This window comes from Paroedura picta, chromosome 13 (assembly GCF_049243985.1).
Source record: "Paroedura picta isolate Pp20150507F chromosome 13, Ppicta_v3.0, whole genome shotgun sequence".
NCBI lineage: Eukaryota > Metazoa > Chordata > Lepidosauria > Squamata > Gekkonidae > Paroedura > Paroedura picta.
In genome coordinates, this window is record NC_135381.1 from 17,988,081 (window position 1) to 18,014,343 (window position 26,263).

At 47.2% G+C, this 26,263-nt stretch overlaps 1 protein-coding gene across 2 annotated transcripts; it reads left to right on the forward strand.

The window, feature by feature from the left end:
• The first annotated feature begins 3,926 nt into the window (after positions 1 to 3,926).
• Positions 3,927 to 17,773, forward strand: CNGA2 (cyclic nucleotide gated channel subunit alpha 2). 2 transcript variants are annotated; one of them, XM_077307760.1, is made up of 7 exons: positions 3,927 to 4,092; positions 6,428 to 6,558; positions 8,945 to 9,055; positions 9,876 to 10,037; positions 11,678 to 11,785; positions 14,685 to 14,791; positions 15,775 to 17,773. In XM_077307760.1, the coding sequence occupies exons 2-7, from the start codon at positions 6,467 to 6,469 to the stop codon at positions 17,184 to 17,186; spliced, it is 1,992 nt and encodes a 663-aa protein (XP_077163875.1). In that variant the 5' UTR covers positions 3,927 to 4,092; positions 6,428 to 6,466; the 3' UTR covers positions 17,187 to 17,773. The 2 variants fall into 2 exon arrangements, with proteins under 2 accessions (XP_077163875.1, XP_077163876.1); XM_077307761.1 differs by having other exon boundaries at positions 8,948 to 9,055.
• Positions 17,774 to 26,263: the final 8,490 nt, after the last annotated feature.

Below are 26,263 nucleotides of genomic sequence, written 5' to 3' on the forward strand. Positions count from 1 at the left end.
CACTGTGGCTTTCCCTCAGGAGAGGTGTGTTATGTATTTAACAGAATGTTTTGTAACTGAGAAACTCTGGGGAACTAAAGGCCATGCAGCACAGGAACGGAAACAGATAGACTGTTGCTCTTCCAGCCTCAGCTGTGCTTTCTGAGCCCATCTAGACATCTGCCTTTTAAATAATTTGGGCCTGGGTTTCCTTGATGGAACTGGGATGTCCTGCAGCCACACAACAGAGCTCATCTGGGCTTGGGATGCTTCCTCCTCCTCCTCTTTTTCCTGTACTGGGGGGTAGTTCTATCCCCATTTTGCTGCTCCAAGTGGAGCGTTCTGTGCATGTGGAACAACTCTCCCCAGTGACATGGGAAAATGGCTATAGGGGGATGGAGGCAGCAGCTCTTTCTCCCTCCCACCCATGGAAGCTAAATGGACTCTTTATTTTTTGGGGGCAGGGGATAACCATTCTCTGCTGTGTGCATGCAGTGAACTGGACCAACCTCTCTAGAAAAGTAAACTTCTAGTTTCCCCTCCCCCACCGTTGACAATGTTTGTAAGCCCTCGGAGTAAAGGGCTGCATTCCACCAGTTGCCCAGTGTTTGCTTTTCTCCCTCCAGAGGAGTTGTGGGGGATTTTATATGTATTGTAATCTGCCATGAGCCTTTGCAGGAGTGGTGGGCTAGAAATTTAATAAATTTAATAAAATAAATTAATAAATAAAACCCTGAAGGCTCCTATTTCTGTAACCAGGTAGGACAAATGGCAGAAAGATCTGTTTGAGGGATCTGTCATTTCAGCATTGCCAGGATGGGCTGTGGACACTTCCTGTTTGCAAATTGAGCTGCAGCACTGAGTGACTACTCCCTGCTTACACATTGAGCATGGAGGAAACTGTTGTGTAAGGGTGTTCCATTTCCCACCAGCCATTCTGCATCTGTCTGTTCTGGTAGAGCTCCTTTGATGACAGCCTGGGTGGTGCAGGGATTAAGAACAGCAGACTCTAATCTGGAGAGCTGGACTTGACTTCCCATGTCTCTTCTGCCTGAAGCCCACTGGGTGGCCAGTCACCATTCTCTCAGAGTTTTATCTGCCCCATCTACCATACGAAGTATCTGTTGTAGGAAGAGGAAGGGAAGCAGATTATAAACTGCTTTGAGACTCGGTTGTTGTTACCATCAAATACCAGTTGACTTATGGTGACCCTCCATGGGATTTTCAAGTTAAGAGACATTCAGAGGTGGTTTGCCATTGCTTGCCTCCTGGTATTCCTTGGGGATCTCTGGCCGGGCTTACCTTCTGAGATCTCACTAGCCTGGGCTAACCAGGTCAGGGGTTGAGACAAGTAGGATATAGAAGCCAGCTCTTTTCCTTCTTCTCTTCTTGGTGCTGCAAAGGTATTGGGGGAAGGCAGTTTTCCAGTTGCCAGAGGCAGCTCTTTTGGAACACAAAGTCCTCCAGTCCCTTTCACCGAGGACTGCATCTCCTGGGTTACATAATTTTGAATTTCCGAGCCGGCTCTGGCATGTTCCTTCAAACAGCTGGAAGCTAAGCTAGAAATTATGTGTTTTACATTATGCGTACATGTGTGATTCATAATGGGGTAGCAGTGAGCCAAAGGAGTTCTGGGCAATATGCAGTCAAAAGGATTTTTGGAAAGTGTCACTGGAAAATGTGCATTTCTCATAACCCTCAAAGCTTCTGTTCACCTTGAGAAATTTACATATTTTGGGGTGTGAGGGGGTGAGATTAGGGTTGCCAGGCCCCCTCTAACCACCTGCGGGGTGTGTCAGGGCAAGAAGAGTGGCCAGATGCAGGTTGGGAAACTCCTGGAGATTTGAGGATGGAGCCTTGGTAAGACACCAAAGCCATGGAGCCCACCCTCCAAAACATCCACTTCCCCCAGGAAAACTGACATCTGCCATGTGAAGATGAGCTATCATTCAGGAGCTCTAGTTTAAAATGCCACATTTACCACACTCCTGCCAAGTTTATGATCCGGCTAGTTCAATGGGGACCCACACTAGTGCCCTGCATTCAGGGCAAAACTCAGCCTTTGTTTTAAAAAGTATCATTGGAGGGGATGATTGGCTGCACAAGATCCCTCCTGCCTCGCTGAACCAAAACCCAATGAAGGGTTAAGCGCTAAGTCAGCTGAGGCAAGAGAGAGAGAAAGCATGTGTACAGCTCCTCTTTCGTCCCTCCGGACACAAAGCAGTGAGCAATTAATTTGTATGAAGGGCACTATCACTTCCAGTTGGAGGAAGGTGTGTTGCAGTGAGAGCCACGTACTTGGAAGAACAGCCCTGGATTTTGGCCCCCTCACCAAAGTTTGCATAGTCTTTTAGCTCTCTGTGGTCTCCATGAACCTGATGCTACCGGCTGGGTTTCAGGGGCTGGGAAGCAGAGAGTGAGTGACTGACGGAGGGGAACTGTTTTTCTCTGCTGTAAATCATGGTGGTGGGTCATCTAGGACTGGCCCAGATGGCTGCAGAGACCACAGCGTCCTTGGGATGAATTTTGGACACTCCTGGTTAGTCTGGCAGCCTTCTGGAGCAGCAGAGCCCAAGGAGTCCTCACAACTGCTCGGAAACAGTGCCGAGAAGGGAACCCTGGGCTCACAGAGTGGATTGCTTTGCATTACTACCGACGCTAACTGGAACCGGCTGCCTCTGCTGGCCAACACCTTTTCCATGCTGAGTTGGGCTCCCAGACACGGTGCTGTGCAGGACACCTGATCGTGAGTAAAAGAGGGGCAAGGAATTGCATTATCTTAAACCTGATCAAAATATGTGTGTTTGTGTGTGTGTGTGTGTGTGTGTGGGCAAAGACAGACAGGAGGCTGCCCACAGTCACACCCCCATTTTGCACTGGCCACACGTTGCTTGACTGAGGCTACTTTGTGTGCATCTCTCGTTGTGCCATTGTGTTCACGGCGACATTTAGGTTGCCCCTGACTGCTTCTATACAAAACAAACCAAAAGAAGAGGGTGGAGGCGGTGTTATTCTTCATGTGTCAGGCCCTTGAAAAGGTCCCAGGCAGTTGTTTGTCTTCATGGGACAGGCAGGGAGAGTTACTGTCAAAGGACGTGGTGATAATTTCTGAAGAACGGTAAGCAGGTGGGCAGCTGTGTTGGTCGGAAGCAGTAAGCAGCCTTCTTGGAGGAAGCAACAGCAGTCCCGTCATGGAGGCAAAGCCAACTGCAAAGTTTTAATGAGTTGGGGCCGGATCTACCAACAATGCTGGGAAGTGGGGGAGGGGGGGGGGTTAAGGTGACCAGATTTTAACATTGGTAAAGCGGGACACCATTGACCGGGGGGAGGGTCCTTGATTAAAATTTGGTCTATATGGAGCAACAAAATTTTTCATAGAATGCATAGGACGCAAAAATAGTATTGTAATATATATATTTTAAAATTTCAGCATAAGTACAATTTGCCAGGTGCCTCCAGATGTCCCTCCAAAAGTGGGACAATTTGGTCACCTTAGAGGGAGGGGGAGTTGTTTCTACCAGTTTCTACCTTGCTGCTCCATGTGTTGTAACCTGTACCTGGAACAGCAATACCTGGGAAATGACTCCTCCTCAGCCCAGGAAGATGTCTTGGCAGGAATGCAGGAGCCCTTCCTCTCCCTGTGGGGGCACCCTGAGCCTACTCAGGCTCTCCTTTATTTCTCAAAAACCATTCCCTGCAGCTGCTGGGTGGCCGTGGAGAACCCCAGCTGGGAATCCAGACTCAACTAGCTAACTAGTCTGGATGTTTAGTCTGGCCCGCAGATAGTTTGGTTCTAATAACTCCCAGTAAGCCTTCGGCCTGTAAACAATGGAAAAGGTGCGGCCCGATGGGCTGGGCTCTCCTCTCCAACGGACGCTCCTAACTGCCCTGGAATACGCCGGGCCTCACCCCACCCGGCTCCGCCCTCCCCAGCATTCTCACAAGGCATGTGGCTCGCTGGGCGCTGCGGCCTCCTTCTCCAGCCCCAGTGGCCGAGGATCGGGCCTCCTCCTCCTCCTCTTTGGCCCCCGTGGACCAGAGAGACAGGCCGCAAGCTCTCTTTGGGACGCCTCCCTCCCATAGTGTCGCCTGCCTCCGCTCAAAAGCCAGGAGGTAAAAGAGGAGAATGCCTGTGCTATTTGGGAACCGGCGGGTGGAGGAATTCTGTCAGATGGAGGGATGGCAACTCTGAATGGGTGGCCGAGCCTGAGGAGGGCAAGGTTTGGGGAAGGGCAGGACCTCAGTGGAGTGTGACGCTGCGGAGTCCACCCTCCAAAGCAGCTGTTTTCTCCATGGGGCCTCATGGTTGTCGTCTGGAGATCTGCTGTAATTCTGGGAAATCTCCAGCCAGCCCTCACATGGATGTTGGCAACCCTAAATGGCCAGAAAGTGGCCTTAGAAGGTCCTCCTCTGCTTTCAAGCCCTGATCTTGCTTGCCAGATTAGCTTCTTGCAGGCCTATTGAGATTATCCAAACCAGTTTTGGATGGAGAGTTTAGCTCTGTCCTTTCTCAGGCGACAGGTATTGTCTGAGTTATGAAATCACGTTCAGGCTGCAACCCGCTCCCCCCTCATCACCTTTGGAACTGACTTGGGTCAGTTAGGCCTAGCCTGTTGCTTGCTTACCACTGGAGATAAAGTTACTGGTAGAATTAATAGAGGCACAGAGCTGGGATTTCCCTACATAGAACCGCTCCTCCACATGCTGCCACCTGGGTGACCGTGGGCAAGTCACAGTTCTCTTAAAACTGTTCTCACAGAGCAATTCTATCTGAGCAATTCTCTCGAGCCCCACCTTCCTCACAGGGTGTATGTTGTGAGGAGGCAATTGTAAACCACTTTGAAATTCCTTCAGGTACTAGAAAGGTGGGGTACGAAAAACAGCTCCTCCTCTTCTGCATCTAGTAAAACTTGTTCAAAAATTAACAGCATCTGAGGGGGCTTAAATAGTTGCCAGAAAAGAAACATGTTTGCCAGATCTGATGGAGATTTTAGTGGGATCTTAGGAGAAAGAAGTTTCCGAATGAAAAGAGCCGTTTGGCCATCAAGTGGGCTTTTGTGCACTAAAGGTTTTCCAGAAGAGTCTGGAAGGAAAAGGAGGCTGGACTAGGTGGCCTTCAAGGCCCCTTCTAGCTTTAGGATATGGTGATAATTAAAAAAAAAACCTGATGTGAAAAAGTCAGCCTCAAACAGCTGCATCTCAAAGCTTGTGGTCAGGCTGCTCTGCTCATGCTTGCAGTGGCTAGTCCTACTTTTCTCCTTCATCAAGAGGCTCAGAAAGAGTAGCCCTGGCTCCCAGGTGGCTCCTCCTGTCAGCACCAGGGCTCTCATTATGGCTGCAGGCCTATCAAGGATGTCTGCGAGGGCATCTCACACCTGTTGTTAGGGTAGGGCTTGATGCTCATGCTGTCACCTTGGTAACAGTGACAAAGATGAAAGCCACTGGGGAAAGCTCCTTTGTTCTTTACTAATAACACAGAAGAATCACATGGGAGAGTGTGGGGAAAGGGGCATGGTGGAAAAAAAAATGTCAAGAGTCCAAGAGTGGAGAAACATAGGAGAGGAGGAAGGACATAATTAAAATTGGAAACAACCTCACATTTGCATTCAGCCAGTTGTGCCTGCATTAGTTGAAAATGATGACAATCCAACGCTTATTAACACGTAAACCTTTTCCCCCCTAAAAAACAAAGCCATTTATCACTTACAGTCCATATCACTAATTACAACCCAGGAACACTTGCACTGGAATAAAATCTGGTTAGCCTTCAAGGTGCCATGGGGCTCCGGTTTGTTTCTGCTGCAACAGCCTAACCCTCTGGAATCCTTGTAGGTAATGAATTGTTTCTCCGTAACACAGATGGGAAACTGTCAATGCAAAGCAACAATTTGCAAGCTAAAGGCTGTGTGTGTGTGTGTGTGGCTGGTGTGGAACTGTGAGGGTTGCAAAGTTACTTTGCAAATCTGGAACTGATGCAGCTGCACTGGTGTCCTTCTAGCTTCTTAATTATCTGAAAGAAGTAGGCTACTTAAGTGAAAAAGAGTATATGTTGCACATTTGACAAAAGACCTTGGAGGGCTGTGGTTTCCCCAGGGAATCTCCATCAGAGTAGGGTTAATTTCCTTCCAGCATGGTCTCACATCTGGATCCCAGGCAGACCCACTTGTCAAAGAGCCAAGGAACCTGATGCAACATCTGTATCCTTCTGAATTTAGGGATTCAGTAGACCAGGGGCAATCAAACTGCAAACCTCCAGATGTCCATGGACTACAATTCCCATGAGCCCTGCCAGCATAATGAGATTTGCTGGCAGGGGCTCATGGGAATTGTAGTCCATGGACATCTGGAGGACTACAGGTTGACTACCCCTTATCTAAGGCATAGGCACCCACGTGCAGGCATCTTTCCAGATCTAGTCAAGTGATCCTTTATTGTGTATCTTCTGCAGCAGGTTCATGTCCGTGCCTCCTTCTTCTGTGCATGGAGGATGACGGAAAAGAGCAATGGCTTGAAGGCGTCTCCTGGCAAAGTGTCCCTGAAAACCGTCACTGCCAGAAAAGAGCGGCATAATCTGAGCAGGTGAGGTGCTCCTGGGTGTCTGGCAAGGGCCGGGTCCACCAAACCATTTGGTCAGAGGGGCTATGGGGAGGCTAGAAATTAATCCCAGAGGTGTTGAGGGGACTCTGTCCCCTCTCCCCTCTCCAGTCTGCAGGAGGCCAGGGAACGTGGACCAGACTTTTCTTTCCTTGGGGCAGATGCTTAAAGTCTGTTTGGAAACCACAGGATGCTGCCTTTGTTGCCTGGAGGCTTCTCCTAGAGCAGGGGTAGTCAAACTGTGGCCCTCCAGATGTCCATGGACTACAATTCCCATGAGCCCCTGCCAGTGTTTGGGAACTGTAGTCCATGGACATCTGGTGGGCCGCAGTTTGACTACCCCTGATATAGAGGCTCCCTGCTCCACCCACTTCTAGGGGATGATTCCCCCCCCCCCAGCTCTACCACAGCAGGCTTCAAGAGCTAGTGGAACAAGGAGCCAATCTTGGAATGTGGACCAAGGGAAGAAGCCCATACCTTTGGGCTCAGGCTTCCCTTATTCCGAAGTCATGCAGGAGGAGAGCACCATTTTCTAGATTGTTGCAGGATCCAGGATCCAGGTCTGGCCACAGGAATGAGTAGGGCCATCAACTCCCTTTAGAAGCCTTCATTTGATCTCGTCATGGTTCAACAACTTTGAATGAAACTATACATTATACAAGTGGTGGGAGTGGGGGGGATGGGGACTTGCAGCCATATAACAGTTGTGAGTCCCTGTTGGCAATTCCTGTGCAAAAAATGCAGAAGGGGCCTAATTCGGATTGGCACTGTGGAACAGGAGAAGGAAGGGCTTTTGCCTTACCATTTTTGGGTCCTGAAACAGTTCATGTTCCTAACCCTTCCTTTTAGCCCTGGCAATCAAACAGCATTTCTCTTCCAAAGCAAACAGCTGGTCTCGGCTGTCCTGTGGGCTCACGGTTCAGGAGGGACATTAGAAAAACGTATAAAGTTAAAAAGTTTAACACATAGACAAAGACCATAGGCGAATTATTGAAATCACGTAATATGCACCATACAGTGCTAGGACTAGGGCATATGGCTCCAAAATGAATCTTCCTCAGAGGTTTAAACACACACATGATACAGCAGAGAATGCAGCCTGTGAGATTTTTAAGAAATTCAATTTGCTCTCTTTGAATAACAAGATCAGTTAGAATGGGACTGTCAGAAGATGTCCATGCATCAAGTCACTCATTTTCTTCCATACATGCACGGAGGCTGCTGACGGACAGCAGAACTTTTTATCAGCCATGGAGAAGGAGACTTGCACTTGATAAATGGGCATCTCCTATCAGTTCCTTTTCGATTGAACTTGGTATTCATAGCGAATAAATGGAATTAAAAAAAAATCTCACCGGCTACATTCTGCATCAGGATTAGACTTCTGAGGAAGACCCATTTTGAGGTAGAAGCATGCAAGGTCTACCATCGAATGGTGCATATTTTATGATTTCAATTATTAACTTATGGGCTTTGTCTATATTTTTAACTTTTTAAGTTTATAAGTTGTGCACCATGAATGAATGCAATTTGATTATTTATATTTTGTGGACACCTAACCTTTTGGGTCCTAACCACTCGTTTGTTAGATTTCTTGCTTTTTGGCTTTGTAACGCTATCCCCTTTTTGGTTTTCTTGAGTACATTAGAAAAGCCCAGGAGACGCTGTCTGCAGATCTGCAAGGGGTACTCATTTATTTATTATCTTTATGTCCAAAATGTATCTTTCTGGCCTCATGAGGGCCACCAAGATGCCTAACATTAGAAATATATATTAATATACAGGGTCTTGTCTTGAAAACCACGTGGTTTTGTCTTGCATGACATCTTGACATGCAAGTTTCCCAACTGAGCAATTATTAACTCCCTGGTCCATTTCAACTGTGCCAATTGCTTGGGGGTAAGATTGAAGCTCCTTCATGTCTGCCATGGTTGCCACTGGAATATGGCCCCAATGCTCTTGGGAGAACTGGCACTCCTAGTGCGTGTGAAGACAAGTAAACCCTTAAAGGCAGGATCAGCCCACTGTAGTAGCATGACTGCATTCTGGACACATGCCCCACCCCTGTGCTCTTCTCAGGTGGCTTACTCTGAATTCTCAAACTATGGAGCCTTCCCCATAGAGAAGCTGAGCAGCACTAGAGGAGGGGACTGGCTAGCCACTGAGCAGCGGGGGGGGGGGCAATTGCTGCTTCAGGAGAGTATCATGGGGTCAATAGCCCTCTGGGAGAGAAAACCTTGATTTAGACTGATGCAGAGATCCAGTTTTGCTGGGCTGTGGGAGGAGGAGAAGGAAGACCTATGTAGAAATTACAGTTCCTTTTCCTGTCTTGCCACAGCAGAAACTAACTTGACCAATTCTGTCTCCAAAGAAGGCCATCAGCTGACGATGACACCTCTTCAGAGCTGCAGCGGATTGCTGCCTTGGATGAGGCCAGCCGGCAATCCCGCACTGCCCATCGTGGGAAAAAGGGCCTTGGCAGGTACTTGTGGGGCTTTAGACATGTATTGCCTGAAGGGTAAGCACTGCACGAGCAAGGCAAAGAGGCAGCTTCTGGTGCCTTCACAATTGGGATGTAGTCTTACAGGGGATTGCCATGAGATGTATGATGGCATTGGAAAATGTAGCAGAATGTCTTCCTGTGACCTAAAATGCAGCCATCCTTTCTTCCTCTGGGCAGGGACTGGTCGCTTTAGTTTCTGGTTCTTCATTGTGGGGGAGTGGGGTCTGCTTGGTGTTTTGTTTGATTGTGGATGGTTTTCATCCTGTTGTGACTTTGGACTGTCCTTTATACCTGAGCCCTTACTGTCTTCTTTGGATCAGAGGCTGCCAAATATGATGGTGATGGGAGGAGGGGATGAGGATGACCAGGACACCTCTGTTTTTAGGCCTGTCCTCTGAAATGTCCGCATTCTGATTCTGTCTAGAAGTAGGGTGTTTTTTTTTTACCTTCTAAAGAAAACTTTTGCAAACATTTGAATGACAGACTGTCACCCTAATGGCTGAGCTCTGCCTCCTTCCCTAGACAGACATGACACCATGATGAGTTGCAATTCCCTTTAACTTACAGGAAGTATGCATCAATTTGCATCTTTGGATGTAATCCTTTATCTCTTTTTGAGGGCTCTTGGTCATCCATAGATGTCTACTTCAACAAGACAGTGTGGACAGGTCACCTTCCTCAGGACGTCTCAGTCCCCAAGGCTGCCCAAGTGGCTTTTGTCAAGTTTTCCCTGCTGCAGAATGACTGTGTTCTTCCCTCATCTTTCTAACTCTTCCTTTCTGCCTTTGCTCTTTTCCAGGATTGCCCAGCTGGTGGTGGTGCTCAGGGAATGGGCCAGCAAGGGCCGGCGAGATGAACACGAGCGCATGGATTCTTTCCTCGAACGGTTCCGTGGGCCAGATGTGCAGTCCAGCAGTAGTAAAGAAATAACCCAGGATAAACATGGTTGCATAAAGAAGACGTAAGACTCCTTCTTTGTGCCCATCTAGCTGGAGCAACATTCAGTTCCTCTATTTGAGGCCTGTTGAAATCAGTTGTCTGGGGGTTTATTTGCTTGTTCTGCAGAAGCCCAAACTCTCTGCCAGGCTTCCTGTTTCAAGGATGTTTTGTCACCTACTCCTTTTGCCTGTTCATACCTGGAGAGGGAGTGATAACCCAGCTTCTCTTCCTCTGTATAATTAAAGGGCAGGCCTCACTGATGAGCCTGCACCAAAGTAATTTGAGCATGAAGAAAGGGTTGTTTTCTGCAGAAGGGAGGGCAGGGATGTGCACCTTTGGTATTAATAGCCGAAGTATGAAAAAGGGATCTTCCCTGTCAGGTTAAGAGGATCTTGTTAATAACCTGTTCCAGAGAAGCGTTCCCCCTTGGTCTGTTTCAGCAGAAGCTAAAAGCAACCTTCTCATGGTACCTTATGGACTCACAGCCCTATGGATGCTAGTGGACTTTACCCTACCCAAGCTACTATTCCAGCAAATTGGTTAGTTTGTTTTTAAAGTGGCACAAAAGAAGAAGGAAGAGGGGGGAGCCCTTATGTGGAGTGGGTGGCTGGAGCCCAGACACATTGTGACAACAGGGGTCATCATGTTCATGCAGCTGTTATAATGTCTCGGTGTGCAGTTGTTGCAGCAGAGACCGATGGGATGATGAAGGTCAACTTTATTTTTTTGTCCCATTTGTGATAACACAAGGCTGACTGCCACACCGTGAAAGGGTTTGGGGACTGTCACAAGAACTGAAACTTTATCTGAGCCTGGCAGCCTGTAGTACCCACTGAGGGCAGGGGAACATTGTGCCTAGACTCTATGGGGCCTTAAGATCACAAACCCAGCCACTGTTTCCTTATTCAGTTGCTTTTTATCAGCCCAGATCCCTGAAGGTGCAGTTTACTTCATCCTCCTCAGGGTTATACTGCATTACACAGGAGGAGAACCACAGTGCTGCAATCTACCTCTTGCTTCTCCTTCCAGCCTCTTTCCAGTTCCTCTTTCTTCCCTTTTTATTAGCTTGGCCCTTGAGTTGAGCTCTACCTTCTTCTCTTCCATTCCCTCCCTTGTCTCAAAACTCCTCCATGGCTTGGAGAGCCATTGCTCTTTTATCCAGGCTAGCTCACTGGGCCAGACTGCAAAGACTGCCCCGCTGTTGAGGCTACAGCACCTTTCTGCTCTTGGTCCCCTCCTGCTCCACCCAGGCCGGTCTTGCTGCTGGACCACATGGGCCCATGTTGCCCTGCCAGGCAGTTTGTTTCCTGGTATCCTTGATACAGCCATAGAGATCCCAGCACTTTCCCTTGTCAGCCTGCAAATATCTGGCTCATGAGACAGGGAATCAGCATCTCCAGGCTTCTGAGAGGCCCGAACTGCAGATCTTCTTCAGCAGGTAAGTGCTGTGATGGATGTGAACAGCGAACCATTCCGTCGTCCTTTGTTTCCTTGCTCCAAAGCAACCCCCTTCTCTGCCACGAGGTGGTGAGTAAGTTGATGTCCAAGCTGAGAAGTGTAAAGGGGACTTTTTGCACCCAAGTAATGTTCTTTGTCACTGATCTGCCCCTGTGACCATGGGAAGGCCTTGTTCTTTAATGGGCTGCTTTGACTTCCTTTCAGGAAGAAACGGGAGTTGTTTGTGTTGGATCCTTCTGGGGACTGGTACTACCGCTGGCTAATGGTCATCGCACTGCCCGTTCTGTACAACTGGTGCATGCTGGTAGCACGGTAAGTGGCAGATTTTGTGGCCTGTAAGGTAACTCTTCCCTCCTCTGAAATATTATGTGCAATTAGTGAAATGGGTCTCTCTATTTCCTTTGTTCTGTCCTCTCCCCTCTTGTATTTTCTGTCTCAGAGAGTAACTGGCATGTTTTACTGGCACTCTTTCTCTTGGAGGTTCAGAGCAGAAGATGGGAGGAATCTGGCTACTTTCTTACTGGCCTCTACTGGCTGATAGTCTCCCCTGCTCAGATCCTGAAACACACGAACACTAAACTGCTGGTCAACCAGGACTTATATCTGTTTGTCATGTATTTATCCTTCACTTCCTCTAACACAGGGGTAGTCAAACTGTGGCCCTCCAGATGCCCAATGGACTACAATTCCCAGGAGCCCCTGCCAGCGAATGCTGGCAGGGGCTCCTGGGAATTGTAGTCCATGGACATCTGGAGGGCCGCAGTTTGACTACCCCTGCTCTAAGGCCTTAGGGCAGCATTCATGGCTCTTTCCTTTCTCATTTTATCATCACAGCGACTCAGGTCAGGCACATGTGATTTGAGGTTGACCCAGTCTGACCAAGGATTTGAACCTGGATCCTGCCAACCGGCCTTAGGCCAACTGCTATGCTCCCCTAGCAGCTTATATTGTGCTTGGACCTACTGTTGCAGAACTTCCCAAAAATACACCATCGGTACTTTAACAGGCCTGGAAAATGTCATCAAAAGCCCCCCTTATTTTGAAAGCATCCCTTCAATGACTAGGGATGGGCATGAACTTGCTCACAAACTAAAGTTTGCGATGGATTTTGGCTAGTTTGGGCTTTGCAGGGTCAAGTTGGTGGCAAGTCAAGTGGCATGACATTTCCACAAACTTTCAAGCTGTCAGTGGAGTTTTGTGTTGGATTGTGAGCAGAGACATTTCCAGACACACGGTTTCCACACAATCCACGTGTTTGCAGAACTTCAAAGCGGCAATTGAAAGGGCATGTAGAGGAGAGGCAGCCAAATATCCCCTGTGAGTTTTGTCTCTCTAGCTTTCACAGGATTGTGAGCCTATGCCTGTCAAAATGACCTAGCTTTAGGAGTGTATAGAATGGATCCTGTGCAAGCTAGAGAATTGGAGGGTATATGGAGAAGCATTGGTGTGTGTGTGTGTGTGTGTGTGTGTGTGTCTTGTAACTTTGATGTCTTCAACTTGCACAGGATCTGTTCTAGACACTCCAGAACCTAGGTCATTTGGGAAAAGTGCAGGCTCAGGAGTGTATAGACTGGATTTTGTGCAAGCTAGAGGCATCAAACTCACAGCAGACTGCCCCTGGATGTTCCTCTACATGTCCTCCATGTTTGATCTCTCTACCTTACACAGGATCTGTTCTGAACACTCCTGATCCTCTTGAACCTGTGCCTGTCAAAATGACATCTGACAGGTGGTCATTTTGACAGGCACAGATTCAGGAACATATAGAATGGATCCTGTGCAAACCAGATACACTAAACTTACTAGGGATTGCTGGATGACTCCTCGATCTGCCCTCCAAGTCTGGTCAGGATTGGATTTATGGACTCTGAGTTATTCCCCACCACAGAAGGTGCCTCCAGGAAAGTGCTTTTTGTGGAAATGACAAGCGATCATTTATCTAGAAAGCACATTCCCAGGGGCAACTACATTGGGGTGGGCTGTAACTCAGACCCCATAAATCCAATCTTCACCAAACCTGGGGGGCAGGTGGAGGAGAGTCAGAGGGAGATATGCCACAAACGTGGTCTCTCTAGCACACAGGAGGGTTATTCTACTGCCTCATAAACCTCTCAAACCAAAGCGGTTCATGAGGTGGCTAAAGGTTCAGGATGGTTTGTGAATGGGTGCATGCCACAAACCACAAACCAAATGACATTTTAAAACGAATGCCCATCCCTATCAGTGACTTCTCCCTGTACCTTAGAGCAGGGGTAGTCAACCTGTGGTCCTCCAGATGTCCATGGACTACAATTCCCACGAGACCCTGGCAGCGTTTGCTGGCAGAGGCTCATGGGAATTGTAGTCCATGAACATCTGGAGGATCACAGGTTGACTACCCCCTGCCTTAGGGCCTAACCTATGAATCTGGCTGCTGCCCCACGCTCCCATCTGTGGCCATCTTCATCTTCTGCTTCCTGGTGGGAAGCGTTGTTCTGTCTTTCCTCAAACAACACACAGAGGCCTGCTGTCTGGTAGGTGTTGTCTGTGTGGTTGCAACATTGCCCTGACTGACATGCAGCCCACCCACTGGTCCAGCATTGCCACCTTGAATAAACGCAGCATGTCATGCTCTAGGCCTGAGCCAAATGTTTACAAAGCACTTGTTAAACAGTGGAAGGGATGCGTTGTTGCATCTTCCCCTTAAGTGCCAACCTTTGCAAAGGAAAAGTTTTGCAGCAAAAAATGCTGTTGGTTTTGTTTCAAACCTAAAGCTGTGCAGATACCTTTTATTAGGACAATCCAGAATAGCACAACGCAAAGTGAAAGCTGTTGGGTTCCCCAGGACTTTGGATCCATTTGGATATTAACAAACAGTGTATGTGTGCGCTCATGCTCCATGTGTCACTTACTTGACAGACACAGAGGGGGTCTCTGCACCTTTTTCCTTGTAGTGAGATTCCTTTGGATGCATATAAGTGCAACAGGAACAGAGCATTAGGCCAGTTTCGTTGATAGAGGGAGGCAGGTTTCCTCTGATGTTTGTCCCCTTGTGAGCTGCATGGCACCATTTCACGAACAGTGCAAATGAGGGCAAATATGTTTATCAGTGCCACCCCTCTTCTGGCAGCTCAACACTAGTCTCTATTGCCCCTTAATCAGGTCAGGCATGGTCCCTGCTGCCAGTGATGACCTTCATCCTCCTGAGCGTCTCTGTTTGATCTTCCCGCAGAGCCTGTTTTAATGAGCTCCACACGGAGTACTTGATCCTATGGCTGGTTCTGGACTATGTCTCTGATGGCATCTACATTATGGACATTATCATCCGGCTGCGCACAGGTGAGTTAGGAGTTAGGTGAGTTAGATGCCTTGGGAAAGCATCAGTCCACAGGTGTCCCGTAACATTGCTGACCACTTCAGTTGTGTCTGAGCAATATTCTCCCTTGCTCCTCTCAGCCCTGAAGTGGTCTGAAGAAAGAGATTCTTGTTAACTGACATTCTGACAAATAGCTTCCCAGTGAAAGATTTATCAGCCTCAGCTTTGAACATTTTTTTCTTCCAAAACAGGCATTAGCATTCAGGAATCATTAAGGCCTCTGACGTTATGTCTTGTTGAATTAATGAATGAACTAAAGGGGGAAGTATAGACTTCAGTGATCTCAGAATCTCTGGGGCTGTAGGATGATTTCGGCAATCCCCACCCTGCTTTGCTAATTCATCACTGGGAAGATGGGAAATCTGGGTGGGTGGTTTGTATTTTGATGATATTGGACCGTAAGGAAGGCCGAGTGTCAAAGAATTGAGGCTTTTGAACTCTGGTGCTGGAGAAGACTCTTGCGAGTTCCTTGGACTGCAAGGCGAACAAAACTAGAGGAGATCAGCCCTGACTGCTCCTTAGAAGGCCAGATCCTGAAGATGAAACTCAAATACTTTGGCCACCTCATGAGAAGGAAGGACTCCCTGGAGAAGAGCCTAATGCTGGGAGCGATTGAGGCAAAAGAAGAGGGGGACGACAGAGAATGAGGTGGCTGGATGGAGTCACTGAAGCAGTAGGTGCAAACTTAAATGGACTCCGGGGAATGGTAGAGGACAGGAAGGCCTGGAGGATCATTGTCCATGGGCTTGCGATGGGTCGGACACGACTTCGCACCTAACAACAACAACAACAAATCAGAACTAACTTCTTCAACTAATATTATTTACACAGTTAGAATCTGGTGAAGGCTACAGCTTGCAAAGTGAGGTGATTGGGTGGAAATATTTGAGTGAGTATTGGCAGTCACATTACTGGAGTTAATACCTTTCTATGCTTTCCCTGGCAGGTTTCCTTGAGCAGGGCTTACTCGTCAGAGAACCCAAGCAGCTGGGTGATAAATATGTTTCCACCTTACAATTCAAGCTCGATCTCCTCTCAATTTTACCCACCGATTTTGCATACTTTGCCACGGGCTTAAACCGGCCTGAGGTACGCTTCAATAGGCTGCTACATTTCTCCCGCATGTTTGAATTCTTTGACCGGACGGAGACGAGGACTGGCTACCCGAACATCTTTAGGATCAGCAATCTAGTGCTGTACATCTTGGTCATCATCCACTGGAACGCCTGCATTTATTATGCCATTTCTAAGTCCATTGGCTTTGGAGAAGACACCTGGGTTTATCCAAATATATCGGATCCAGAGTATGGCTATCTGACAAGGGAATACATCTATTGTCTCTATTGGTCTACCCTAACGTTGACGACCATTGGAGAGACTCCGCCTCCTGTGCGTGATGAAGAGTACCTCTTTGTCATCTTTGACTTCCTGATTGGCGTACTCATCTTTGCTACCATTGTGGGGAACGTGGGCTCCATGATCTCCAACATGAATGCCACCCGAGCAGAGTTCCAGGCCAAGATTGATGCCGTCAAGCACTATATGCAGTTCCGCAAGGTGAGCAAGGACATGGAGGCCAAGGTCATCCGCTGGTTTGACTATCTCTGGACCAATAAGAAAACTGTAGATGAGTGGGAAGTGCTGAGGAACCTGCCTGACAAACTGCGAGCCGAGATAGCCATCAATGTCCACCTGGAGACTCTGAAGAAGGTGAGGATATTCCAGGACTGTGAGGCCGGACTCTTGGTAGAACTTGTGCTCAAGCTTCGCCTTCAGGTTTTCAGCCCAGGTGATTATATTTGCCGGAAAGGGGATGTTGGCAAGGAGATGTATATCATCAAAGAAGGAAAGTTGGCTGTGGTGGCTGATGATGGCGTGACTCAGTATGCTTTGCTAACTTCGGGTTGCTGCTTTGGTGAGATCAGCATCCTCAACATCAAAGGGAGCAAAATGGGGAACAGGCGGACAGCAAACATACGCAGCCTCGGCTACTCTGACCTCTTCTGCTTGTCGAAGGAGGACCTCATGGAAGCCGTGACTGAGTATCCCGATGCCAAGAAAGTGCTGGAGGAACGTGGCCGTGAGATTCTGATCAAAGAAGGGCTGTTGGACGAAGCAGCAGCAGGTGCTGAAAGTGTGGATGGGAATGTGGGGCAGAAGCTGGACAGGCTTGAGGGCAGCCTGGAGACCCTGCACACCCGGTTCTCCCGGCTCTTGGCTGACTATGATGCTGCCCAGATGAAGCTCAAACGGCGCATAACCTACTTGGAGAACAAGCTGAAGCAGTACAACCAGGATGACTTTTTTTCCGATGCCTCTGATGACCCACTGGAGGATGAAGCGAAAGCCAAACCATGATGCCTCCACACTGGCAGGTTTTGCACATCTATTCCACATCTGGCTACCTTCAAGGCCATTCCTAGTGGGGTGTTCCTGATTACTCTCCATTAGTTGACGGACCGCCTTCTTCCTCTTTGAGACTTTTTTTCCTCCCTATGTGTATTCCCCCCCCACCCCCTCCAAAGATATTCCAGATGGAGTCTACCAGAAGGATGTTCGTTTGGCACAGTCCCACAGAATTAGCAGCTAGCCTTCCAAGATGGACTCAGCCAACCAAGCACTGCACGTTAACTCATTTTTGACATCTGCTTATGTAACATAACTCTTCCCCTTTGCAACGCATGATTCAATATGTTAACGCCAAAGCCTGTGAGAAAAGTCCTAAGCCAGATCTTGTCTGTGTAGCGCTTCCCTACGCAGCCCACCCCATGAGGCTGCTCCTGCTGTCTCCCTCATGTGTGGGCATGGAGGAGGAGCAAGGGCTTCTAACTGCATTTGGAGTTTGTGGCTGGAGTTTGTCACGCTCAGGGCAGAAGCCTACCTGTTTGGGCTAGAATGAGCAGTTTTCAGAATTAATAGTGTGTGGGCACATGCATTTGCTTGCATTTCAGTAACTCTGTTTTTTTTTACTAAGCTTCTTCAGTCTGGCTGAGAAGGTGGCTTGGCAAAGAGCCCTAACACTGTCTCACTGGTGCGCCTCCCAGCAGCTCTTCCTTTCAGAGGTGCTTACAGATCTAGCTCATGGCAAAACACATTCATTTACCAAGATGGTTGTATAATTACAAAGATTTTTGCACACTTAAAAAATTGTCCCCAGGAAGTTGTTGAGCTGGACACATTTTTCACACTCTGGAGCAGCACCAATCTGAACACTCAAGGGAGACATCTAAGTGCATTCCCCAGCACCGTATAATTCAGCATAGCTGCTCCTACTTACTCTTTGTGCTTGTGTAGTAGCCAGGCAGGTAGGGATGCCTGAATGATTACCAGAACAAGAATATTTGGAACCAGCAAGAAGTTTATGCTCAGCCCCATTATCTAGAGCAGGGGTAGTCAACCTGTGGTCCTCCAGATGTCCATGGACTACAATTCCCATGAGCTCTTGCCAGCATTTGCTGGCAGGGGCTTATGGGAATTGTAGTCCATGGACATCTGGAAGACCACAGGTTGACTACCCTTGGTCCTAGAGGCCTTTCTGACTATATCTTCCAAGAATTTACGTTCTAGAAACCAAGTATTCCTTAATGTGCAGGCAGCATCAGCTAAAATATCCTGTATTCTTAAGGAGGACTTCCTACCCTGATTCACCTAATCGTCCACCTTTTCCTTGCCAATAATTCTCTCCAGCCCTTATCTCTGGCCTTGATGCACAGATTCAGATATCAGGCAAATGGAATCACTTTGATCAAAAGAAGAACCTTTGTACAAATACTATTTATTTGTCCAACTTAGATTTAAACTTAGAGGTTGATCTGGTAAAATTCAATGCCATGTATGAGGTATGAACAGCCTCCTTTCCTGACCTGGGATCAGGGATTATTTCTAAATTAAGCAACATTGCAGTCCAAAATTACTCTGAAAGCATCCTTGCGACAGTTTTACTGGGCTTCGCTGGGTTTGCTCAAATAACGGCTGGTATCTTGGTTTCTCCTAATATAGTGACAGAATAAAAAGAGACTGCTTAGAGTTTGGACCAAGATATTTTTTTAGCTGCCATCCTAAATTACAGAAGAAGAGAAACCCTCTGGATAGCTTGCAGTGGGACTCTGGGTCAGGTTATACATTATGTTTTTAGCACACAAACATGTTTTGAGAAACATGCATGGATATTAATTTCATGTGCACGTACCCACGGCATCATAATTGGACATGCTTCTGTGCAGAACGAATGCATCTAGAACTGGGAGAACAAATGTGTGAGTGGCTAGTTGGTTTCTCTCCCTCTCTGTCTCTCTGCCTCTGCCTCTGTCTCTCTGTCTCCCCTTGTATTTCTCTTCTAGCTAGGCCAAGCAGAGGATCTCTTTGTCTGTGACTTTGGCTCAGGCCCAGCTAATGTTCCAAGAGTATACTTATTTCCAGAACAAATAGCCCTGCAGCACTCTTTGCAGCGCATGTCTCAAGCAATGTTACATCTGTAGCAGCGCAGAAGGGCTCCCCCCCTCCGCCCCCTGGGGGACTTAGCTTCGATCCCTGCAGTTAAAGAAAGTGAGCCACAAGGGGGTGCTGTGTACCATGGAACCCTTGAAAGTCTGCTCAGTTCCTGAATGAGATAAACAAGTGAGTGAGAAATCACCAAATTACCGCAAATGGGATATAAAGTGGCATTTGGAGTGAGATCCTTCTTTTCTCCTGACACCCCCATCCCTTAGCAGAAGCAAACCCACTGCGCATGGAGTCTTCACATAACCTGTGGATTCTCACATCCATTTCTGATGGTCCCTGTGCAGCTGACGCTTGTGCATTTCTCCAAATAGTGGCCCTGCAGGAATTCTGCAGCCAACTTTTGACATGTGTTAGATGCATAATGAACTAACCTCCAGACAGGCATTTGAATGTTCACAAGACTCTTTTTTAATCCATATATAATACCTTCCCGTCCCCACAGAATTATTTCCATTGACTTGTTACAAGGTAGCTATAAAGGCAAGTGGGGGACCTGCAAAGGAGGTGGGGGTGACATTCCTTCCCTGATGTCACAGGCTTCCTCCCTCGGTTCCAGTTTCCTTCCCTCCTTCCTGCTGACTCCAGCTTCCCTTCCCCTCATCTCTTCCTTCTTCTCCTTCTTCTCTTGCTGTGGTGTTGAATTGCTACTCAACATGCTAACTAAAGTCTCTCTATTTTGGGGTGGGGGATGATGCCTATGAACATGTTTTGTGGAGGAGTTAAGCCCCATTTCTTCACAGATGAGATTGTTTTGCAAACTCGGGAATTTCCCTGGAGCTGTGCAATCCTGAATCATAGCAATTGCTGGTCCAGATGTGCATACGTTTTAATCTGCATTGCTTGTGAGCAAGAGCTGGCATTTTGCTGCCCATGGGGTTTCACTGGAACATTGATGAGAACATTGCACATTCATGCCCTGCCCTCCTCCATCCTGAGATATCACAGGATTAATTCCAAACATAAATTTGTTCCATGAACAAAGTATTACAATAAAAAATGGTCTTTGGGGATTTTCAAGAGTCCCCTCATCGAGCAATTTACCTTGCCTACTCAATAAAGCTGGAGGGATCATTTTGGAGAGGAAAGAGAATTCTATAGGCCAACGATGCCTCAAGCACCGTGAAAAGGGCAGAGGAGGTAGCAGGCCGTGACTGAAATTAGTGCTGCAAATTGTCCCTGACACATGGCCACCTTGCCTACAGAGACCACTTTGTTATTACCGTTGTTCTTCTTGTGGTTGCTTACTGCTTGGAGCAAGCAGAACATCCTCCAAGATGAAACCGGAACTGTGATTTTTTGCTGACTGATGGGAAGGTTTGTGATGCAATTCATGATTTCAGGTTCTGTTCACAGTGAACAAGTCAAGTGACCCATTTGCATGGGGGGTTAGTTTTGAAGTTTAAAAAAGCCCCAATGCAAGAAAACCCCCAATGCAGCTCTTTCAGCACTCTGGACAGCGGCTTGAAGAAGCAGCTGGGGCGATGTACCGTTCCAGGGAAATGTGCCCTGAAGCACAGGCACTGGAACGGGCTGGAACGGTGCAGCGGCATCTCATGGTGGATGTGTTCTGCCTTCTGAAAAAATCTGCCAGAGCCCAACCCATTAACCTACTTGGGAACATTTTAAACCATCACACCAATTTCTCTATAGAAAAAATTTTGAGGTGATTCTGCCTGATATCTTACGGTGCCAGAAATTTAGAGTCCCCAAATTGTTAAAGAATTTAGTACCAGCGTTTTGCTTACTAAAATCAAAAAGGTAATTACTCTGGAGTGAAAGGATTTCTCAGACCCAACACTCACTGAACTGGTGGATTTGTGCTACTGCAGGACATGATCTACAAGCAGGAACAGTATTGTTTGGGGGAGAATTGTTGGAGAATTATTTTCTTTCAGCACTTCAAAGGGGATATTGGATGAGAATCTCTTGGCGTTTAAGTCTCACGAATCTAATGAAGTGTGCGGTTCAGCAGGGCCTGCAAGATGGAGCTCTTTCACCAAGCATTGGGTTGATGCTGGGTGGCAAGAAGAAGAAGAAGAGTTGGTTCTTATATACCACTTTCCTCTACCCGAAGGAGTCTCAAAGTGGCTTACATTCACCTTCCCTTTCCTCTCCCCACAACAGACACCCTGTGAGGGAGGTGAGGCTGAGAGAGGCCCAATATTACTGCTCTATCAGTGCTGTGGTGAGCCCAAGGTCACTCAACAGCTGCATGTAGGGGAGCAGGGAATCAAACCCAGCTCACCAGATTAGAAGTCCATGCTCCTAGCCACTACACCAAGCTGGCTCTCTGGGCACCTCAGATCGAGGGCCCCTCCTCAGTTTGGCCAGGACGTCAGACTCTCCTCCCATTGCATCTTTTCCAGTGTCAGATGGGGGTGTCAAATAGGGGGGTGGGAAAGAGTTAATTGGTCATTGGACTTAAAATGGTTTTAGTTGGGGATGTTTATATTTTATTGTGGTGTTTTTAATGTTGTAACCCACTGCGAGCCAGCTTGCTGGGAACAGCGGGTAATAAATCCAATAATAATAATAACCTCACAAATCAGTCCTTTGTAATAATGAAGAAGTGGAAATTCTGAGATGAAACACAGCAACCAGGAAATGTACATTCTCCAGTATCTTGCGTGGAAAAGCAAACTAGAAAGTTGGGTGCATTTTGATACATTTCTCATTGTCACTGGATGCACAATCTGTGGGCCCCATTTCCTTCCTCTGATACTCCACTTGCTCCCAAACAATGTCACTGATCTGATTTCACTCTGCTGGAGGGCCCCCTCCATTCCTTGCCACTGCTTAAAAGGCCGGGGGGGGGGGAATGAAAGGGTATCCTCACCATCATGCCAATGAGTGCTGTCACTTCTTATGAAAAGCTATGTGACTCCTAGAGAGGCACCCCAGCACCATGACGACACATCCGTTTTTTCAGCAGAAGTGATGTTGAACATTGACATGATGTCAAGAAGACCGTCCCAAGTACCAAACTCTCCTGGCAGGCTGCCAGCATTGGGTGGCGACTCCACCATCAAAGCCCAAGAGAAATCAACTGGAAGGATGCATATTCAGTGTGACACACCATCTTTTCCTTTTGCCACTTCCCTTTTTCTTCTTCTTAGCTCTAAAAAAAAATACTGTTTGGGGATTTAAAATGAGGCGATTAACATTTTGGTTAGGTTTCTTATAATTAATCCATTTTTCATAAGCAAACTGCATGGGTCCAGATGAGTCAGGCCGCTCTGTATTGAGAAAAGTGGAGAAACTCTGAGTACAGTTGTCATGGGGGAGTCTGTCCTGACTCAAATATGGCAGCCAGCTATAGGAAGAGCAAAGCCTATTCTTGAGTCTTCCCCCCAAAATTGCATATTTCTGAATAGCTCGCCCAAGAATCCATCCCTTTCCATGGTTTTCAGTCTGGAAACTGCTCCCTAGGGTCTTAGAATATAGATCAGGGGTAGTCAACCGGTAGTCCTCCAGACTTCTGCAGGTTCCATGGCAGCATACAGTACATAAACCCTGATCTATCACTGACAGACAAAATCACAATGACTCACTTACTTTGGCCATTTCATGCGATCCAACTCATTGGAGAAAGCAATCATGCTAGGATTGGTCAGTGGAAATAGGAAACCAGGCCGACAAAGAACACACTGGTGACTTATGATCAAAATGGACACCGTCCAGAATATTACACAACTAAAAGAAGCAGTGCAAGATCAAAAATCATAGAGGTAGTTGTGCCATAGGATGGCCAAGGGTTGGACTCGACCGAATGGCTAACATCCTCATCCTCATCATCTGCTTTACACTAATCCTCTAAGCAGATGACAAGGACAACTTTTTAACAAAATAATATAACTGAGGATTATAACCAACAAGCACAATGGGTCAAAAAAGAAAACATCTTGTTTATCAGGTAAAGAAATTGTAGCAGACGTGGTTTAATTTAATTTAGAACCAGAGTCAGTATTGAAGAAAAACTCATACGTTTTTCATCACTCTGCTATTATTTTTCTCGTCCTTTATCTCTGTAGTCCTGTACAGACTCAGTTCTTCTATGCAGACAGGAAGGTATGGGACAAGGTAAACCTGAGCTGGCTTTGACAAGTTAGGATTTGGTCAGAGAGGGAAGGAAGTTCTCATTATGAACCCTTTCCTACCACTCATCATGGGCCCACAACATATCAAAACTGATTTTTAAATAAATTAAACCACTAATCTGGCAGGACATATTGGTGCAAATGGAATTGTTATTAAAAGCTGCAGATGTGTGTCACTGGTGTACGTACGTTGCACTTTCTCTCCTGTCGCCTCCCAATTTAATGAAAAGTGATGCAATTAGCACAAAGAATGTCCATTAGCCGCCTGTTCATTATACTGCCCTGGGTAATTTGAGATGCTTGAAAGCACCTTGATGGCCAGTCTCTTCATGGCAATGCCTCTGATGGGCGTGTTTCAGTCAAGGGATGGTACATCTGCTTTGTAACTTGCAGTCTAGAAGAAGGCAAATGTGGCCAGTTCTACATCTGAGTGACTGCTCAACGGATCAGATCCTTGGCTGTCCTGAAAGTTATCTTTCAGGATAATGACAGATCTGGAGCATAATATACACCCTAATGATTCAGAGGTATTTCAACAAATTCTTATTGTTTATCTTAATCTTTATTAGGAATATGTTCTTCAGATTCTCTCCTTTAATACTTAATTGCCTTTGTTCCTTCTTTTTCTCCTGGTTTGGGCAAGAGTTCTACTTTTTATGAGAAACCTTCTTGCCTTCCCTGGTTTCCTTGACTTTGCTAATTAATCATGCTTGTATATTCTTAGACTTAGTATTTTTCTTGATCTGAGGCAAACTCATTCATTCTGAACTTCAATAAAACTTGAAAGTATTCTGAAGCAATCTTTACTTTTCCTTTCCACTCTCCTTGTTTTTGAGAGGCTTCCGCTTCTGACGTTGACAAGAGCCAGCTTGGCATAGTGGTTAAAGGCAACAGCCACTAATCTGGAGAGCCAGGTTTGATTCCCCATTCCTCCATATGCAGCCAGTCACAGCTTTTCCTGAGCTCTCTTAGTCTCACCTCCCTCACAGGGTGTCTGTTGTGGGGAGAGGAAGGGTGGGCAAGAGTAAGCCACTTTGAGACTCTGGGTAATAAAAAATAGGCCACTAAAAATCAGCTCTTCTTCTGCTTGTGCTCCTGATGGTCTTTTGCAGTGACCTTCCATTAATTTAAATGCTGGATTTAATAGCATTATGATCCCAATTGGTTCAGCTATTCTTACATCTCATGTCAGGTTCTGGCCACTACTGAGGATCAAGTCCAGGGGCATTTTCTCTCCAATTGGTCCTATGACCAACTGCTCCAAAGCAGTTTCAGAGTATAGCTGTGGAGGTCTGCTGCAGAACAGTTAGAAAGGAATCCAACAGGGCATTCGATGACCCTGAAGGTCCCTTCCTACTCCATGATTCTATGATTCTAGGGACCAACAAGATTGTGCAAAGAGTCTGGAACTGTTGGCAGAATCTCACACCATGAGAGGGATACTTCCCAGCTGATTTCTTCAGTCTGTCTGCTACATTTAATGTGGTGCACCCTACCATTTTATTGATCCCCCCCCTGAGTGTTTGATATTGTCCCAGGCTGGTTTTGACCTTTTCTATCAGATTAAGGGCAGAGGATTTCCATTACAGCTGTAGATTCAGTGCCTTGGGAGTTATCTTCTGGTGTCCCTTAAGGTTCTGTACTTTTTAATATTTATATGCGACCATTATACATGAGATGATTAAAGGTTTTAGACTTGGCTGCCATCAGTATGCTGATGACACACGGAGATATATCTCTTTGTCAGAACTTCCAGATGCTGCATTGTCTGTGCCTAGATGCCTTGGTCAAGCAGACGAGGGTGAAGAAAAAATTTAATCCAGGCAAGATGGATGTGACGGAAAAGGAGATGATCTTGAGGGGCTAGCTCTGTGGAACTTGGAGGGGGTTGGATTGGTATGAAATGCAGTAACTGAACTGACCACTACTGGGTCACCGATTTTTCAATGGTTGCGCTGGTTAATTTGTTTCCAACATAATTTAAAGAGTTGATTTTGACTTTAGTCTTCAAGGACTGCTTCTTCCAAACCAGTTCCCCAAATGAGATTGGCCCAGCACCTCCTCTTAAAAGTGCCTTCCATTAAGCTTTAGTTAGAACTATGGACTTCTCTGCCGTCACAAAATACCACCTTTCCTAGGCCTAGTCTGCACACACAGGATAATGCACTTTCAATGTGCTTTGGCAGCTGGATTTTCCTGTGCGGAACAGGAAAATCTACTTCGAAAGTGCATTGAAAGTGCATTATCTATTGTGTGCAGATTAGGTCCTAGATAGGTTTTACAAATTGCATAAAAATAAAAAAAGTGTTTTTTGATTCTGTGCTTTGAGTATTTTAAGCCAGTGGTCCCCAACCTTTATTAGGCTGGGGACCGGCAGGGCATTGGGCCGCGCCCGCAGGGACCGCGCGGGCCACGCCCACGAGCCGCGCCCGGCCGCGCCCGCAGGCCGCACCCGCGAATCGGGGCGTGCCCGCGAGCCGCGCCCGTGGATTGGGCCGCACCCGCGGGCCGCGCGGGCGCGGCCCTGCCCTGATTCCCTCTCCCCGCCCTCCCCGCAGTAAGAAGCTTCCCGGGCCGCAAGTTTGCGGCCTGGGAAGTTTTTTACTGCGGGGGGGGGGGCGGGGAGAGGGAGCCGCGGCCCGGCGCCATGGCCTTTGCGGCCCGGCGCCGGGCCGCGGCCCGCAGGTTGGGGACCACTGTTTTAAGCCTTGGTTATGTAGTATTGTTTTAGGTGTTGTTGTTATGCTTCTGGTGATTTCTTGGAAGCCACTGAGAGCACGGTGAAAAGCAAGGGACAAGTCTTCAAAGTAAGCAAACAAATTATTTTCTTTTGTG